This window comes from Lissotriton vulgaris, chromosome 8 (genome assembly GCF_964263255.1).
Source record: "Lissotriton vulgaris chromosome 8, aLisVul1.2, whole genome shotgun sequence".
Classification (NCBI taxonomy): Eukaryota; Metazoa; Chordata; class Amphibia; order Caudata; family Salamandridae; genus Lissotriton; species Lissotriton vulgaris.
The window spans coordinates 612,691,684-612,709,938 of record NC_141696.1 but is presented as its reverse complement, the minus strand read 5'-3'; the positions used below and the strand labels follow the sequence as shown (position 1 = coordinate 612,709,938).

The 18,255-nt window shown below is 45.4% G+C and overlaps 1 protein-coding gene across 4 annotated transcripts in view; it reads right to left on the bottom strand.

The window, feature by feature from the left end:
- Positions 1 to 18,255, bottom strand: part of SENP7 (SUMO specific peptidase 7) — a 1,147,554-nt gene that overhangs the window by 866,478 nt on the left and 262,821 nt on the right. For all 4 annotated transcript variants that reach the window (XM_086934477.1, XM_086934475.1, XM_086934476.1 and 1 more), the window contains one exon: positions 9,721 to 9,836. In XM_086934477.1, the coding sequence (XP_086790603.1) occupies positions 9,721 to 9,836 (116 nt within the window). The remainder of the gene's footprint in view (positions 1 to 9,720; positions 9,837 to 18,255) is intronic.

Here is an 18,255-nt window from a genome sequence, read left to right as displayed (position 1 = left end):
AGTAGGCTTGTCAGCCACTTCTACTGGTCAAACATGCCCCAGAAGGTGAAGGAGTATTGCAACTCCTGTGCAACCCGCCAAGCAAAGGCCCCTTAATTTTACTTCCTGGAGCTGAGGTACCCTTTGAAAGGGTTGGAATCCACATAGTCACTCCCTTTGATCCTCCTTCTACATTAGGAAACAGGTTTATGCTAGTAGTAGTGGATCATGCTACCAGGTATCCTGAGGCAAATCTCCTTAGGACTTCCACTGCTCCTGTAGTGGCTAAGGCCCTGATTGGTATCTTTACCAAGGTGGGTCTTCCTAAGGGGTGGTGTCAGACAGAGATAACATAACGTGTATTTGTAAAGTGCGTGTTCACCCGTAGGTATCTTGGCGCTGAATAACAGATGTTTCTTGTTACCCAACTCAATGATACTCATTTTATCAACCTCAATTGGATGAAAGGCTGAGTGGACCAACGGGGATTTGAACCCGAGAACATGAGGTCGAACATAGGCTCCTGCAGTTGAGGTATTAGTCCACTGAGCCACTAGACCCGGTGACCCAATTTCACTACCCTATATCACACACAAACTAATAGCCTAGTTGAGAGATTCAACAAGGGCATGAAAGGCATGATCATGGGACTCCCTTAAAAACTTGGAAGGAGATGGGACGTACTTTTGCCTTGCCTGCTTTTCACTTACAGAGAAGTGCCAGAGAAGGGAGTACGTTTCTCCCTCTTTAACCTTTTGTTTGGCCGTCCTGTCTGGTTAAGGAAGGCTAGGAGAGAACTCTCAATGAGTCTAAACAAGATATTGTGGACTATGGACTGGGCCTAAGGTCCAAGATGGCAGAGTACATGGAAAAGGAAAGCACCAGCGAAGAACTTCAGAAACTCTAGTGTGACCAAAAGGCTGCCATGGTGGTGTTCGTACCAGGGCAGAAGGTATGGGTTTTGGAGCGTGTGGCACTTAGGGACTTGGGGACCTCCTGGACAAATGGTCCAGGCCCTACCCTATCCTTGAAAGTAAAGGCGAGGTCACTTACTTGGTTGACCTTGGCACTAGCAGGAGCCCCAAGAGATACATGTTAATCGCCTGAAAGGTTTCCATGACAAGTCTGAAGCGACTAGGCTGATGGTAACTGATGAGGATCAGTAAGCAGAGATTGAACCTCTCCCTGACCTCTTCTCCAGCAGCCCCAAAAATGGGTTAGTGGATGGAGTGGTTTACTCAGAAACTCTCTCTGTCCAACAGCAAGCGGACTGCAGGCAAATCCTGGAGCAGTATGATGGGCTCTTCTCATTAACCCCTGGGCAGACACACTAGTACCCATGATGTGGACACTGGAGACAGCATGCCTGTCAAAAATAAGATCTATCGACAGTCTGACCATGTTAAGGAGAACATCAAAGCTGTGTCTGCAGTATTTTAGAGTTAGGGGCTATTGAACCCTCTGACAGTTCCTGGGCTAGCCCAGTGGTGTTAGTCCCCAAACCTCACTCCAAGGGTGGGAAACCAGAAGGAATATGCTACTTACCAGTATGCATCTGTTCTTGGCATGTAGGGCTGCTGACATTCATATCTGTGCATAGATCGCTGCCTAGTGTTGGGTCCGGATGATTGCACCTTGTTGTCCTTAAAGCCATGTGTATCTCCCACCAAGCCTTCTGGAAAACTAGCCCCAAGATTAACCACCCTCTGCTTTCCCCTTACCATCTCAGCAAACAACTCCGCTCCGCCAATGCTTTCCTGGCCGCAGCTCCTCGGATTAGGAGATCAAGAGCTGGAGGTAGGTCCTTTACCTACAACGCCGCCAAACTATGAACTCGCTCCCTTTACACCTAAGATCCAATCCTAACCTGTCATCTTTCCGCAAGCAGCTCAAAACCTTCCTCTTTACTAAACAAAACTAATCTCCTAAGCTACTGTACCACAAGGCACTATCCTCTTTTCTCAGCGCTTGGACGCCCGAGGGCAGCAGTCGCGCTCAACAAAACCCCTTTTCATTTCATTTCATTTCCTTTTCATTTCTTCGAAGTTTCACGAGATAGGCGACTCCTCCCCTGGACTACAGTGCACATGGGCATCTTCTCCATCCTCAGATTGTTTTTCATCATTGTGGCAGAGATGGAGATAGTAAAGTAAGAGATGGCCAAGCAAAAGATAATGCTGCAGCTGCGACAGGCACCGGGGAGGATGGCGGGCGATATGAATGTCAGCAGCCCTACATGCCAAGAACAGATACATACTGGTAAGAAGCATATTCCGTTCGAGGCATGTGGGCTGCTGAATTCATATCTGTGCATAGACTGTATAGCAGTATCTATTCTAGCGGTGGTTACCTGTGCCAGCTGCAGCAGTTTGAAAAAGAGTTTTGAGGACAGCCTGGCCTACAGTAGCTTGCTGCTTTGCTTGCACGTCTACACAGTAGTGTTTTGTGAAAGTGTGTATGGTAGTCCATGTGGCTGCTCTACATATGTCTTCAAGAGGAAGATTTCCTAGGAAAGCCATGGATGCCCCCATTTTTCGCGTAGAGTGTGCTCTTGGGGGGACAGTTAAAGTGCGTTTAGCCTTTTGATAACATATCTGAATGCATTTAACGATCCATCTGGCTATTCCTGACTTTGATATTGGATTTCCTTTATGTTGTGGTGAAAAAGCAACAAATACTTGCTTTGTTTTCCCAAATGATTTCGTTCTGTCCACATAATAAAGCAGAGCTCTCTTTACATCCAGTGTGTGAAGGGCTCTTTCAGCTACTGACTGTGGATTTTGGAAGAACACTGGCAGTTCTATTGATTGATTAATATGGAAATTGGATATGACTTTTGGCATAAACTCAGGGGTTGTTCTAAGAACCACCCTGTTAGCGTGTACCTGCATGAAGGGTTCTTGAATTCTTAGTGCTTGTAACTCGCCTGAGTGAGGTAATGGCAATCAGGAATGCCACCTTCCACGTTCGCATGAGTGTAGAGGCTCGAAAGGAGGTCCCATAAGTCTGGTAAGCATTATATTTAGATTCCAGACTGGGGAAGGTGGGTGTCTTGGAGGGATCACCCTTTTAAGACCCTCCATAAAAGCCTTTATTGCTGGTACTCTAAACAGTGAAAGGTGTTGCCTGTTTTGAAGGTATGCTGCTATAGCAGCGAGGTGTAGTCTTATGGAAGAGTATGCTAGGTTGCATCTTTGAAGATGCAGCAGGTAACATATAATGTTTTGTATGGAAGCATCTAAAGGGTTGAGTTGGTTATTGTTGCAGTAAATGACAAATCTCTTCCATTTAGCTGCATAGCACGCTCTTGTAGTTGGTAGTCTTGTCTCTTGATGTTCATGCAGTCTGGAGGCAAGTTAAGGTATCCAAATTTTAAGACTTCAGGAGCCAGATCGCTAGGTTCATCTGATTGGGATCTGGGTGTCTGATTTCTCCATGGTTCTGAATTAGAAGATGGGGTGTGAGGTTCAGCCTTTGATGAGGAACTACTGAAAGTTCCAGGAAAGTTGTGTACCATGGCTGTCTCGCCCATGTGGGAACAACTAGGATTAGTGTGAGTGATTGTTGGCGCAGTTTGCGCGCCACCAGCGGAATCAGTGGTGCTGAGGGAAAAGCGTACGCAAATCTGCCTGACCAGTTCATCCATATCGCATTGCCTTGTGACAACGGATGTGGGAACCTGGCGGCAAAGTACTGGCATTTTGAGTTTTCGTTTGTAGCAAACAGGTCTATCTCTGGGTGCCCCCACTTCCTGAAGAATGGTTGGAGAACTTGGGGGTGAATCTCCAATTCGTGTAGTTGTTGGCTGTGCCTGCTGAGCAGATCTGCTATTTGATTGTCTTTCCCTGGGAGGTGTTCTGCCAGGAGAAAGATATATTTTGGAATTGCCCACTTCCATATGCTCTGTGCCAAGTGGGACAGTTGTGGAGAGTGTGTTCCTCCCTGTTTCTGGATATAGTACATTGCTGTCATGTTGTCCGTCCGGATCAACACAGTCTTGTTGTACAAGTATTTTTGGAATGCTTTCAGGGCTAGGAATATTGCTAGCAACTCTAGTTGGTTGATATGCAGTTTCTTCTGTTTGATTGTTCAGAGCCCTTGTACTGTGTAGTGAAGGAGGTGGGCTCCCCAGCTTGTCAGTGATGCATCTGCTGTTACTACTAGTTGTGGACCCGGCTCTTGGAACAGTCGCCCCTTGGAAAGGTTTTGTGGGTTCCACCACTGCAGAGAGTTGAGAGCGCGACTGTCTACCAACAATAGGTCTTTTAGTTGTCCTTGAGCTTGGTTCCACTGCCGTGTTAGGCATTCTTGCAATGGACGCATTTGGAGTCTGGAAAGGGGGACAATGAATATGCAGGAGGCCATCATGACTATGAGCTGCATGAAGACTCGAGCTGGGAGAGAGTGTTTTTGGCAGAATTTTGCGAATGAGCATCTGCATGCTGGCTATCCTCTCTGAGTTTGGGTATGTCTTTGCCACTGACGTATCTATAGTAGCTCCCAGATATTGTTGTGTGTGGGACGGTTGTAAATGCGATTTTGGGTAGTTTATTGAAAATCCTAGACTGTGTAGCAGCTGAAGTGTTTGAGACGTGTCTCTTGCACACTGTTGGTACGATTTTGCTTGTATGAGCCAATTGTCTAGGTACGGGAACACATGGATGTGTTGCCTCCTGAGATGTGCAGCTACTGTCGCTAAGCAATTTTTGAACACTCTTGGAGCAGTGGTCACCCCGAAGGAGAGAACCTTGAATTGGTAGTGTTGACCTTCTATTGTGAACCTGAGATATTTTCTGTGAGCTGGATGGATGGGTATGTGAAAATACGCGTCCTTGAGGTCCAATGTTGCTAGGAATTCTCCTTGCTGTAGCAACGGGAGCACTTGCTGTAGTGTGATCATGTGGAAGTGCTCCGACAGTATGTATTGATTTAGGGGTCTGAGGTCCAGTATTGGTCTGAGGGAGCCGTCCTTCTTGGGAATAAGGAAGTATAGAGAGTATACTCCTGTCCCTTGGTGCTGGAAAAGAACTGGCTCTATGGCCCCCTTTTCCAGCATGCATTTCACCTCTTGTTGTAGCAGGGTGATGTGTTCTTTGGACATAGGACGGTGTCTGGGTGGTATGTTTGGTGGGGTTGAAGTGAGTTCTAGGCAATCACCATACTGGATAATTTGTCTCACCCACCTGTCCGTGTTAATTGCGTTCCAGACAGGTAGGAATTGTTGGAGTCTGCCTCCGACCGGTGTTAGGTGGTCTGGAGGTAGCGTGATGAAGTCACTGTTTTGTGGTAGTGGAGGCTCTGGTGTTATTGCCTCCACGTCCTCTTCCTTTGTTATTGTTGCCCCTATAACCTCCTCTCTTGGAATTTTTGTTAAAGGAACCTTGGGTGTTGCCTTTGTATGAAGATGAGGTCTGTGAGGTATTGCCTCGTGTAGCTGCTCTGTAGGAGGAGCGTCGAAAGGAACCTCTGTGGTGCTGAAACTGCAATGCACTCATTGATTTTGCAGTTTCTGTGTCTTTCTTCATTTTGTCTAGAATGGTGTCTACTGCAGGGCCAAAAAGGAAGTCTTGATTGACTGGCTGGTTAAGGATGGTGGACTGCACCTCATTCTTAAAGCCCGAAATACGCAGCCATGCATGTAGTCGTAGTAAAACGCTGGTGTTAATAGATCTGGCTGCGGTGTTGGCTGCGTCAAGCGCAAATTTGATGGAGGCGTTTGTAATAAATTTCCCCTCCTGTATGAGGTCATTAGCTTGGGCTTTAAAAGGCTCAGGCAGGTGTTGCATTAAGCTTTCAAGCTGATCATAGTGGGCCCTGTCGTAACGAGCTAGCAGAGCTTGTGTAGTCGCAATTCTCCATGAATTGGAGGCCTGTGATGCTACCCTTTTACCTGAGGCCTCTAGTATTTTTGACTCTTTATCAGGAGGAGGAGCCTCCCCTGTTGTCTGCGAGTTGGCCCTTTTGCGTGCATTAGCCACTACCAGTGAGTCTAATGGTAACTGACCTCTGATGTAGGTAGGGTTTGTTGGTTCGACACGCTTTTTGTGCTCGACAGGTTTTTTCGGTTGACTGTCCTTTGTCGAGTCGATGGCGTTTTTGGGATCGACAGGTGTTTTTGGAGCACTTGTCTTTGGTTCAAAAGCCTTCTCCAGCTGGGTCACAGGCTTCGATACGGCCCTCTTTACGTCGGGGACCTTCTTTGGTTCAGCGACCTTCGGTACAGCGGGCTTTTTTGGCTAGACGGCCTTCTTCGGGTCGAAGCCCTTCGGCTCGGTGGCCTTTTTTGGCTCGACGGACTTTTCAGGTTCGGCGCCTTTTGACCCGACGGCCTTCTTTGGTTCGGCCTCTTTGGGTCGACGGCCTTCTTCGGGTCGACGCCTTTAGGCTGTACGGCCTTTTTCGGTTCGACACCCTTCGGGTTGACCACCTTCTTTGGTTCTGGAACCTTCTTTGGGATCACGTTACTTGGCCCTGGGGTCTCTGAAGGCTTAAGTTTCGGTTTCACAGCCGAGCCGGTACGGCGGGGCTGGCGAGTGTTTTTTCAGATCTTGGCTAAGGCCTTTTGGCGCTGCCTCGACCGGAGCCTTCGGTAACGGGGTAATCGGTGTCGGTGGCAGTGTACTCACTATTTGCCCCGGTGGGATTTCGGCGTCGGAGTCCTTGTAGTCCTCGACGGTGTTGATCTCTAGGTCCGTATCTGGAGCTTCTGGAAGTTTTTTGGTCATCATCGAAGATGTTGTCTGGTTCCGGTGCCTGTCGCTGCATCTCTTGCCTAGCGGGCCCGTCGAATCCGGATGGTTGTCTTCGATCGGAATTGGGCACTGTCTGGGAAGGTGTCTTCCTTATGGTCTGGTGATAGGCACTTGTTGCATACCGAGTGCTTGTCAGTATGCTGGAACTTGGAGTGGCATTGTGGGCACCTTTTTAACGGCTCCTTTACATTCCCAGCAGGCCCACTTGGCGTCGAAAAGGACCAACGGCCCGCGTCGACGACCCGTTCGAGATGGAAAGTTCGATCGAGTCAATGAGCCGAAGCACCCGGCGGCGTCGGAGCCGAAGCACCTGACCCGCTAGGCCCCCCAGCCGGGGCCGCTGGCCTGAAGGCGCCACGGAACCCGGCGGAGGAGGTAGAGACCTCATGGCCATGAGGTACCGCTCGATCTCCTCTGGCGTCGCGTCATGCCCAGGGACCAGAAGGTATGGGGCAGGTTGTGACGCCCGTGACTCTGTCGGAGCCGCGTGGGTGGTGTCACCCGAGTCCCCAGCGCGTCGTGCGAGCGTCAGAAGAGCGATGACGCCTTTCCGACCTCTCATGCCTCTTACCTGAGGATCTTGATCCCCGAAGACCGATGCCGACTCTCGGAGCTACGAGGGCTCCGACCCCGCGACCTGTCTCTCGACCTCCTGTGGGACCGGGAACTCGAACGGCGCGGGGCCGACTACCGGAGCTCAAGTCGCTTGCGGGACCGCTCCCGCCTAGCCTTAGACGTCAGGGCCCAGCAGTCAGAGCAGAATCGGTCATCGTGGTCGAGGCCTAGACACTGAAGACAACGGCGATGGGGGTCGGTAACCGACATCAGTCGGCTGCACTTGAAGCAGTGTTTGAACCCGGGCATCCCTACCGGCACCATCTGAGTCAATCGACTCAAAAAACATATCAAAAAGATCAAAGTTTAAGTGAAAAAAATGACTAAAAGGGTACTACTGCTCTGCGCTTAGCTGGCGCGGAAAAAAGAACTGACGTCCGCGTGCGAGAGCAGTCGTCTAAGTACTCCGGCGACGTCATCGCGGCGCAAACGACGCCGATGACGGACGCGGAGCCGCAGACGACGCCTACTGATGCACAGGGGTACTGCTACGCAAAAGTTTCCGGATCCAGTCTGACGCCTGGGGATATTCTAAGGTAAGGAATCTAATACTAACCTGTTTCTTTCAGATAACCTATGGCATTTGTAATAGAGTGGACAGGGTTTTAGTCACATTGTGACGGAGGAACATGTCTGCCAAACTGTATGAAAGACCCTCTGTGAGGCGTGGGAGGAAGATACTGACAGCTGACTCATGATTGTGCCTTGCACAACACACTATAACCCAAAGAGATGGCCATTTCATCGTTACCAAATCATACAATTTAAGTACCTTCAAAAAGATTATTATTCCAAACGAGGACTCTGGTAGATGGGCCAGGACTACTCCTTGAAATGCATGAAGAGTAAATTCCACAATCGTACACGGTGTGGAATGTCAGTTTATTCAAGGATATGTGGATCTAGATTCTTGATTTCCGCTTGAGAATCCTCAGATGGATTATCCCGCTTTCCTCTAAAGCTCCCTGCATTGCATGTACTTGAGGGCATAGAAGTCAATCACTACCTCAAGGCCTTGGTGAACTTAGGCATAATATTGGTCCAGTTGGACACTTCCCAGAATTGGAGGGCCAAGGTTTCTCCCCTCCAATCACCAACTGACTCCAAGGAATAAATAAGTGTAAGTGCCTCGAAAGGCCAATCTTCCGAGCATGTAATGTCCCCAGAAACATCAGAAGATTTGGGAGCTCTGGCAAGAAAAGGTAAGTTGTCCTAAATCCTAAAATAACCTAAACTAATTGTTCATAATGGGGACATTCAAAAGAATTGAGACTGTGCTATTCTTCATGCATAGTCAGCAATTATGGTTCTAATGTCATCAGATAAGTTCCATACTGGCTATACCTATCACAGTGTAGGCATTATTTGTGTCCATTACCATCCCAGGGAACTACCAATAAAACTGAAATATTAAAAAAAGCAGTTTGGAGCTGATGGAGGCCAAACATAGAACTTGAGCCACATGAGTTAAGGTATTACGAAGTGCCAATATCCTGATTTTTTCCCTTGTGATCCAGGTGTTTGTTTCTTTGAGGTCCCAGATTGGTCAACATTCTTTTTGAGGATCTTTATTTTGAAATACGTAGCATTATTAGAAGCCTATGTTCCTTTGATGTTTTGGAGCTTCCAATCCACCTTTGTTGTTCAAAATAACACAACTTTGTTAGAAAAGCCTGCACAAGATAATTGCCTCAAAAATGTTATGGTGTAATGAGTGGAAAGCAGTGGAATCTGATCTTGAACTCAATCTACACAACATTAAGTACTCTGTTGCTTTTTTGTTTCTTTTGGCATTCTTGGAGATGTTTGGAAATAGTCTACCCATACATGTGTGTTTGGGGGTACTGGTCACCAAAGACTATACGTTTCCCTTACTGCATTGCAAGCGGTACTGTAATTTCCACTTCATGTCATGAACCCAATGTGGAATAAATTGCCACCTTTTAGAATGGATTCTGGGACAAATCTTGTTTTTTTCCTAGAACTACTCAATTCAAAGCCTCTAATTTAGTTGTCAATCTTTCATTGCAGGGAGATCCAAACAGAGAGAGGGGATGTAAAGGGTTGGTCTAAAATCTTCTACTGTGCCTTAAAAGGGGAATGGGAAATGTAACAACAAAAACTCTTCATCAAGACCCCAGCCGATGGATCTTTTAAATCTTTTTTCCTGCACTGATGGTTAGGTCTGAAGTGGTCACAGCCTCCTTCTGAAATGCTAACACTTTGCAAACTAGGCAAATGGTAGACACTGTTGAAAGTAATATATCCAACGAAAACAGTTCTCCCCATGCACTTGCTATAATTACTTAATGTTCAAAATAATTATTCATGCCAGGTACAGCCCTTCACCTGCTAATGTAAAAATAATTCAAACCTTCAAGTTCTTGGCTACATCCACTGGCAGATGCGAGAACACTGCTTCTAGACTGCTCTCCGGAATGCAGAGATTGTTGAACCGGAGAATTGGTCCCGCTCCTCTGCTGCTCATGCCTACAAAAGAGCACAATTACTCCACTCTTTTTCCAGAAGTAGATTTAACGTAGTTTCAATATTAAGAAGCAATCAGATACCATAAAGTCAACATCAGAATTCACAGAGAAAAAAAAAGCCGGACTTAAAATGTGCGAGTGCCGTTTATGGGAGACCTAGGAGACAGAAAGGTCTCTAGGATATACCAGACGCTTGTTATCCACTGCTCCTCCACCCTGCACTCTCTTCGGGAGGCGTGGGAAGTGGACGTGGGCCCTCTTGATGAGGACGATTGGAGGGAGGCGCTGGAATCCCCACGTGGAACTGCCATTGCTGTCCGGCTCCGCCTCATCCAATTCAAATACCTACACCGCGCTTACTATACGCGTGAACGACTGTGGAAAGCTGGTTTGATTGCATCCCCGGAATGCTTGCGCTGTGGGGCGGTGCCTGGGTCCCTGATGCACACTGTGTGGGCGTGTGGCCGGCTGACTGGGTTCTGGAGGGGTGTGTGGAGTTGCCTGGCTGAGGTGCTGGGCTGGGACCTTCCTCGTACCCACCGGTTGGGCCTACTGCACATTATGGAAGGGGTTGGGGGTAACATATATAAACGCCACTTGTTGCTTTTGGGGCTGGTTGTGGCTAAGCGGGACCTGGCCCGGGCATGGAAAGCAGTGAGGGCCCCCCCCCTGTCTGCATGGAAGGCTGGGCTGGATTATTTCATGGGTCTGGAGAGGCCGATCTTTGAAGCGAGGGGCTGCCCTCGCAAACACTACAAAATTTGGAAGCGTTGGGCCGACTACCGTGGTCTGTCCCTGGACCCCCCGGCGGAGCGAGAGGAGGACATTTGATCACAGTGACATTAATGGCCCGAAGCTGCGTCGCCCTGGTGGCGTTACACCTGCTTATTTCTTCTTTATTGCTTTCTATGCACGTGTGGTAGGGGGGTTTGGGGGGGGTGTTAGGGGCTGGGGGGGTGGAGTTGCGGGATAGGGTGGGTCGCTGGGGAGTTTCTATACTGAGCCTATTTTTGAGTCTGCTCCATCATTTGCTGTCTACGTAATTGATATATTGATATTGTCGTGGTGATCTTCGGTTGTGGAGATGCCACGTTCTTGATGCTCATTTGCTCAATAAAATTGGTTGTGAAAAAAAAAAAATGTGCGAGTGCCCGGCATGCAAAGTGCAGCAATCAGAGGCAGAGGTTTAAACCAAATGAGTGCCCAGTACCATGGGAGGGGGCGACTGCTCCGGTTTTAAACTGGCCAAAATGGGCTGTTGGGATCAGGTTCAAGGTCACGTCTTATAAACTGTAGACGAACGATTGAGAATGTAAAAGGTAGTCGGCCTGGTCCACCAATCCATGGGGTCTAAGACCCTCATAAATGGGATAAGTGACTCAAGGTCGGGGATAAAATTCGACATACCAAGCCAACATCAGTTACGGTAGGAGCGGACATAGTCTTTAGACAGAGGCTTCAGGTACTCCGGAGGAAGGTGTGCAATGTTATCTCATATATTGTTAAGTACAGGTGTGAGTTTTGTTGAAAGCAGGCGGGCACCAGCTAGCAGTGAAAGGAAAGTGGACAATCAGAATTGGCAAACCTTGAAGTGAGGATTCCCATACCCGTGGCTCTCTAGGAGGCTAAATGTGAGAAGTTGGCCTGATATATGATGTCTCCAATTCTGGGGGCACCTTGTATCAGTCCAAACAACCCTTATGGTGTCTGGTTGTAAGTCAACCATATAGACAAGCTATCCTAATGGTAGCATGGACTAAGCAGCCTTAAAGGCTTAACTCAAGAGGTCGTGTTAAGCGAGCTGTTTTACCAATCACAATCCTGTAATATCAAATGAAAGGACACCACACAAGTTATATATTAAAAATATATGTATTTATTACTAAAATAATCCTCTGTACTCTTTATGAGTGCAGAGGCACAAGCGTTTAAACAAAAGCACAGTTAAACATATGAAAGTTGCACAATTATGGATGAGGCCCAGTGGCCACGCAAACCATATATTAAAAAAGTGGTATAAGAGATACCAATCGAACAGTGGTTAGGCCTAGGGCCTAGGGAATCGCTGGGAGCAGTCGGGACTAGCAATGCTGAAGTCGGGAAAACCCTAAGGGATCCGGTTGCTGTATTTTATGAATGAATTTTTTAACTGAAACATTGTGATGCCTTTTTACTCTATAATCATTGAATATAAAATGGAATAACTGTATTGTACATTTAGTTATGTATTTTGTTTTTTGTATATGTTTATAGCTGAAATTTAACTTTTATGTTTTTCTATTATGTGAACCGAATAAAGTTTGTGCTGAGCCCAGTGGAACTTTAGAGTAAACTGCAGAGGCCACATACGCCACCTGGTAAACTGGTCAAGCAATAAGCATTATGCTAACAAACCAATAGCCCTCAGAGCTACTTGTGGTGTTGTTGTGTCATGCCTGGAATCAGGAACACTGCTGTGTTCCGGATTCCATGGGATGACAGTTACGACCCAGGTTTACTGTTATGAACTGACTTTATGTGCGCTACAATAAATCTCCTTAAATCAGCTTTCCTGGCTCTGGAACCGACCATATTACGATTGGGCAAGAACCTTAAGACAAACCTGGAGTCCCTACCTGCATCGTTATTCCTCGTCAGATGCGGAGGATCACGAACTGGCAAGAAGAGTTGTCGGCGGTGTCTGCACTGCGTCACGGACTGTGTCAGCATCAAGAAGGTGAAACCGCCACTGTTTTGTGCCTTTATATGACGAAATGGAATAATTTTGGGCACTTTCATGATTCAAATCCTGGTGAGTCTCGCAACTCGAGCCGGTGCGCATGGGCGTGACGTCACAACGTCTACGCGAGTCTAGCAGCTTGAGCCGGTGCGCATGCGCGTGACGTCACAACGTCGTTTAACGCATTTTGACGCACGGCGGCCATCTTTTGGGACAAAATCCAATGAAAAGCAATGACGATCTGCTAACTTCGCGCATTAGTTTGATTTTCGCGCATTAGTTTGATTTTGGCATAATCTCTTGAATTTCACATTAATCCTGCGAGAAAGTTTGAACTTCACATTAACCCTGCGTGAAAGTTTAATTTTGGTTTACAATTTATAAAAAAAAAAAAAAAAAAAGAGAGAAAATATATAAAGGAAAACGAACACTACATTTATCCATCAAATTGTTTTAAGTTTTTCCTTTATTAATATGGAAAGCTTTTCAGCACCACCACCATTTCTACTAAATCCAGGTGAACCTATCCTTGAATGGAAAAGATGGAAAGAAGGTTTTTATGCTTACATTGAAGCTATTGGTGGAGATGACTATACCAATAAACGGAAACTTGCCATCTTAAAACACTGTCTAGGTGCTGAAGGGAGACATGTCTTAAGTCATTTACCTTTGTCTGCAGGTGGTGTATCATCTTCTGAGGAAGCGATTGATGTTTTCGAGGAAGCAATCAAACAGTTGGATAAACAGTATATTAAGAAAGTCAACGTTGTAGTTGCCCGTCATAAATTTTTAAGTAGGGGTCAATTACCAAGTGAATCTGTTGACTCATTTATGAATGACTTAAGAGTTTTGGCATCTAAGTGCAATTATTCAACCTTTCATGATCAGATGTTGCGTGATCAAATGGTCCACAAAATTGCTGATGTCAAGCTTCAAGGAAAACTGTTAGACACTGAGGATCTGACTTTAGACAAAGCGTTAGATATCGCACATCGTTTTGAAAATATGAAACTTGGAGTGAAGGAACTTGCAGAAAAAAGTGTTGCTGAAGTCAACATTATAAAGAAATCTAACTTTGAGGAAAGATCTTCTTTCAGAAACAGAAACCAACAATTCCAAGAGAGGAGAGAATTTGCATGTTTTAAATGTGGTAGTCCGGATCACCTGGCAAATGATAGAAAGTGTCCGGCAATTGGCCAAGTGTGCAGATATTGCAGAATGAAGGGTCATTTTAGCAAAATGTGTAAGAATAAGGACAGGTTTAAAAGTAAGGGTTTTAATCAAAAAAGAAGTTCAGATGAGCATGTCAATGAAATTGATGATGATTACTTAAAAGAAGAATTTCTTTTTGCAGTGTATAAAGTCAATGCATGTGATAAAGATTCTCCCTACTGCACTGTAAATGTTGGAGGGAAGGAAATCAATGTCATGGCGGATTCCCATTGATATTCTTGTTTTTTTTACGACATCCCTAAGTTTCAAAGGTAAAACTATTAATTCCAAGGTTTATGTGGCTAAAGATGGTTCTTGTTTATTGGGATGGCCTCAACAGAGGGACTTAATGATAAAATTGGATCGCAATCATCCTGAACAAGTACTTGGGTATTCTGATCTTGTCATGAGTGTAGAGTCTGATCTCGGCTCTGAATGTGAAAAGAAATTTCCTTCTGTTTTTTCTACGTCCACATTAGGTCTTTTGAAAAATTTTGAACACAAAATCATTCTTAGAGAAGATGCTGTACCAAAAGTCCATAAGGTTAGGAATGTCCCTTTACATTTAAGAGATGCTGTAAAATCCGAACTCAAAAGGTTATGTGATTTAGATGTTATTGAGGAGATAGAATCCTCTGTTTGGTTATCCCCAGTCGTTGTCGCTCACAAGCCCAACGGCAAAGTGAGACTTTGTGTGGATTTGAGAGATTTAAACGGGAACGTATGGGTGGATAGACATCCGCTCCCTAATATTAATGAAATGTTCACTAAATTGAAGGGGGCATCCATTTTTTCTACTTTAGACCTGTCTAATGCTTATCACCAGATAGCGTTACACAAGGATAGTAAGCATTTGACATCTTTCATCACTTGAGAGGGTGCTTTCAGGTACAAAAGGATGCCTTTTGGTCTAATATCAGCATCTTCTGTCTTTCAAAGGGTGATGCACAATCTTTTTAAGGATTTCGATAATGTCTTGTACTTCCAAGACGACATTTTGATCTTTGCATCCAATCCATCTGATCATTCCGAGATTTTGTATAAAGTATTATGTGTGTTACAAGATAGTGGTCTAACACTTACAAAAGAAAAATGTAAATTTGGTGTATCTTCTGTTGACTATTTGGGACATACTATTAGTAAGGAAGGCATTTCCCCGAAAATGAATTTAGTCAAGGCCATAGAGTTAGCTCCAGACCCTGTGAACAAAGATCAGCTCAGATCTTTCTTGGGGCTTGCCGAATACTATTCGAAATTCATTCCCCTGTTCTCTGATAAGACTGTGAGCATGAGGAACTTGATGAAAAAAAATGTTCAATTTCTTTGGGATGAAAATTGCAAAAAAGAGTTCTTGTTGTTGAAACAAAACATCGTATCTGCACCTGCTTTAGCAACGTTTAATACTGCACATTGTTCATTTATCATCACTGATGCTAGTAATGTAGGAGTTGGTGCGGTTTTAATGCAGCGTCAAAAAGGCCAATTGGTGACAAATGTATTCGCATCTAGACCTTTAAGGGATGCTGAGTGCAAATATTCCACCTTAGAAAAGGAAGCTCTTGCTTGCTGGTGGGGCATAGAATATTTCCGCAAGTATGTGTACGGCACTGTTTTTAAGCTCTGGTCTGACCATCGCCCTTTAGTGGATTTATTTACTACCAAAGGTTGTGGAAAAGCAACTTCAAGGATTGCCAGATGGCAATACAAGCTTCAGGATTTTCATTTTAAAGTAGAGTATATTCCTGGTATTAGGAATGTGTTAGCTGACTGTTTGTCTAGATTGCCCATTCCTGATGACAATGTTGTTGAAGAAGATAAGGATGATGATAATGTTGTGTCAATTTGTGAAATCTCCAAAGGTTGTATTGATGAGGATGCATGGAAATTGGCGTGTGGTAATGATTCTGTTCTTGGTGATATTTGTAATTTTGTAAAAACCCAGTGGCCTCGCAAAGAGTTGTTGTCTGATGTGTTTCTTCCTTTCTTTCATGTCGCTCAGGAATTGTCTGTTGTCGAAGAAGTTTTGTTTAGAGGTCTGCAATTAGTGGTCCCTCGTGAGTTACAAACTAAGATTTTAGAAATGGCTCACGAAGGGCATCCTGGAATGACATCCATGAAAAGAAGGATTAGAGGTGAATTCTGGTGGCCAGCAATGGATAAGTTCATAGAACGGCATGTCAGAGACTGTTTGGATTGCTGTTTGAGTGATAAGTCTCAAAAGCATATTCCGTGTGAACGGTTTCCCATATCCAGACCTTCACGGGTTTGGGAAAGTGTATCATTGGATATTGCTGGTCCTTTGTCATATAACAAGAGTGTGATGTACGCTATAATTTTGATAGACCAGTTGTCTCAATGGCCTGAGGTAAAGATGGTTTCTAGCATAACATCTAGTGTAGTCATCAAGTTTTTGAATGAAGTGTTTGAAAGGGAGAGTTTTCCAGAATCTATTACAACTGACAATGGTGTGCAATTTGTATCCTTGGAGATGAAAGAGTTTTTGGAGCGTCATGGTATCAAACATAGACGTGTGTCAGTGTATTATCCCAAAAGTAATGGCATCGTTGAGAGGTGGATCAGGGTATTTAAGGAAGGTCTTCAACTTGCCTTGCAGAATGGAAGAGATTGTAAACAAACCATTAGAGAGGGAGGAGGAGTGGTTCCAACTTGTCTCAACCTTGGGTGAGAATGCTTGGTACCAGTAGGGCTGTTGAGGTTGATCGTGCACCATGTTGTAGTTCTTCCCAGTTCTGTGTCAATGATTGGGTCCGTGTCAAGAAGTGTAGAAATGTCAAGTCCGGTGAGTCACGGTATTCCAGTCCTTTGATGGTCACGCGTGTTGGGAGACAAGTTGTTGAACTTTCAGACGGTAACGTGTGGAACTTGTCTAGGGTGGTTAAGGTTCCTAGGTGGTTGTGGCCCAAGGATGTGTCTCCAGAGTTTAGAGTTCCATCCGGCTTGAGGTCTTCCAATGGTGCAAGTGATTGGAGGAAATTCTCGGGTTCTACAACCCTTCACAGTTTCCCTGAAAATAAGTCTTCCTGTTCATCTGATGACAATGTGCCTGTCCAACGTGCACAGAGGAAATGTCATGTTCCAATGTGGTCTAAGGACTATCATCTTTATAGATGATTCAATTTGTGTAGTATGTAATTTGTTTTCCAGATATTCATACTTATGTCTTTTCTTTCCACAATCCTCATTGTATAATATTTGCTAGTTCTTGTTCTTTATCATTTGCTTATGTCTCTGTGATTTTCCTTTACGAAGGGGAATGTGTGGTGTTGTTGTGTCATGCCTGGAATCAGGAACACTGCTGTGTTCCGGATTCCATGGGATGACAGTTACGACCCAGGTTTACTGTTATGAACTGACTTTATATGCTCTACAATAAATCTCCTTAAATCAGCTTTCCTGACTCTGGAACCGACTTTATTACACTACTCTCACCCAGATCCCGGATTGAGGCTGAAACATCATGATCATAGCCTGAATGTCCTGGACTCAATGCAATGAATTAAAGACAATAAACAGCACTGTGTCCAAGACCGCTCTTACAAAATGTAGTCTTTACGAATGAGTCAAGAGGGACTTTGGCTTGTTGATCGAGAACCCCAACAATGTTTGGAGGTTCACCATCAACTAGAGATGATCTAAAACTGACTATGGCAAACCTGCCTTCAACAGCCAGTCATTGAGTACGAGGAAAATGCTTTCCTCAACCTCCGAAGATGGAAGGCAACCAACGCCATAACTTTCATGAACACCCGACGAGCGCATGCAAGGCTGAAGGGGAGCCAAATAAACAGAAAATGCTCTCGGCCAACCTTAAACCACAAGTAAACTCTCTAGGACTGCAGGATGGGTACATGAAAGTATGCATTCTGCAGGTCCAAGGCTATCATCCCAACGTCCGGATTCAGCGCAAACAGAACCAGGGACAGAGCCAGAGTGACATTTTGAATGTGTCGTTTAAAGAGACATCTAAAACAGGGCGAAGGCCTTCAACCTTTTTCGGCCAGAAGAACTAGCTGAAGTAACCGCCCATGCCTTCCTCAAATCCCAGAACTCTTCTGATGGTCCTTTTGGGCCGTACAGCTTGCACATCTTTCAAAAAAATGGATAAAGGCTTCTCAAAGCTGCTCTGTTGTAAGATGATGATGTAGCAGGTTGGAAAGACCCATCTGCTGGATGGGATGGATTGGCACAGTGAGAAAGTGGTGGATCCTGCCTCCCACAATGTGGTTGTGGGCAGCTAAGGGCAAACTAAAGTGGCCTGGAGGCTGATGATGCAGAGGAGGGGAACTATCAACATTGATGCCATTGGTGACCTGTGCATTGCCTAACCGATCTATGACCCTTGCCACGAAAGAGCTGGCAGTAGGAATGGCGAGACATGGTGTTGCCTATACACCAACCCTCTGGGGAAACTGAAAGGGAAATGATATGGCAGGGTTCCAGAGGTACACACAACACACCAGGGCCTGAC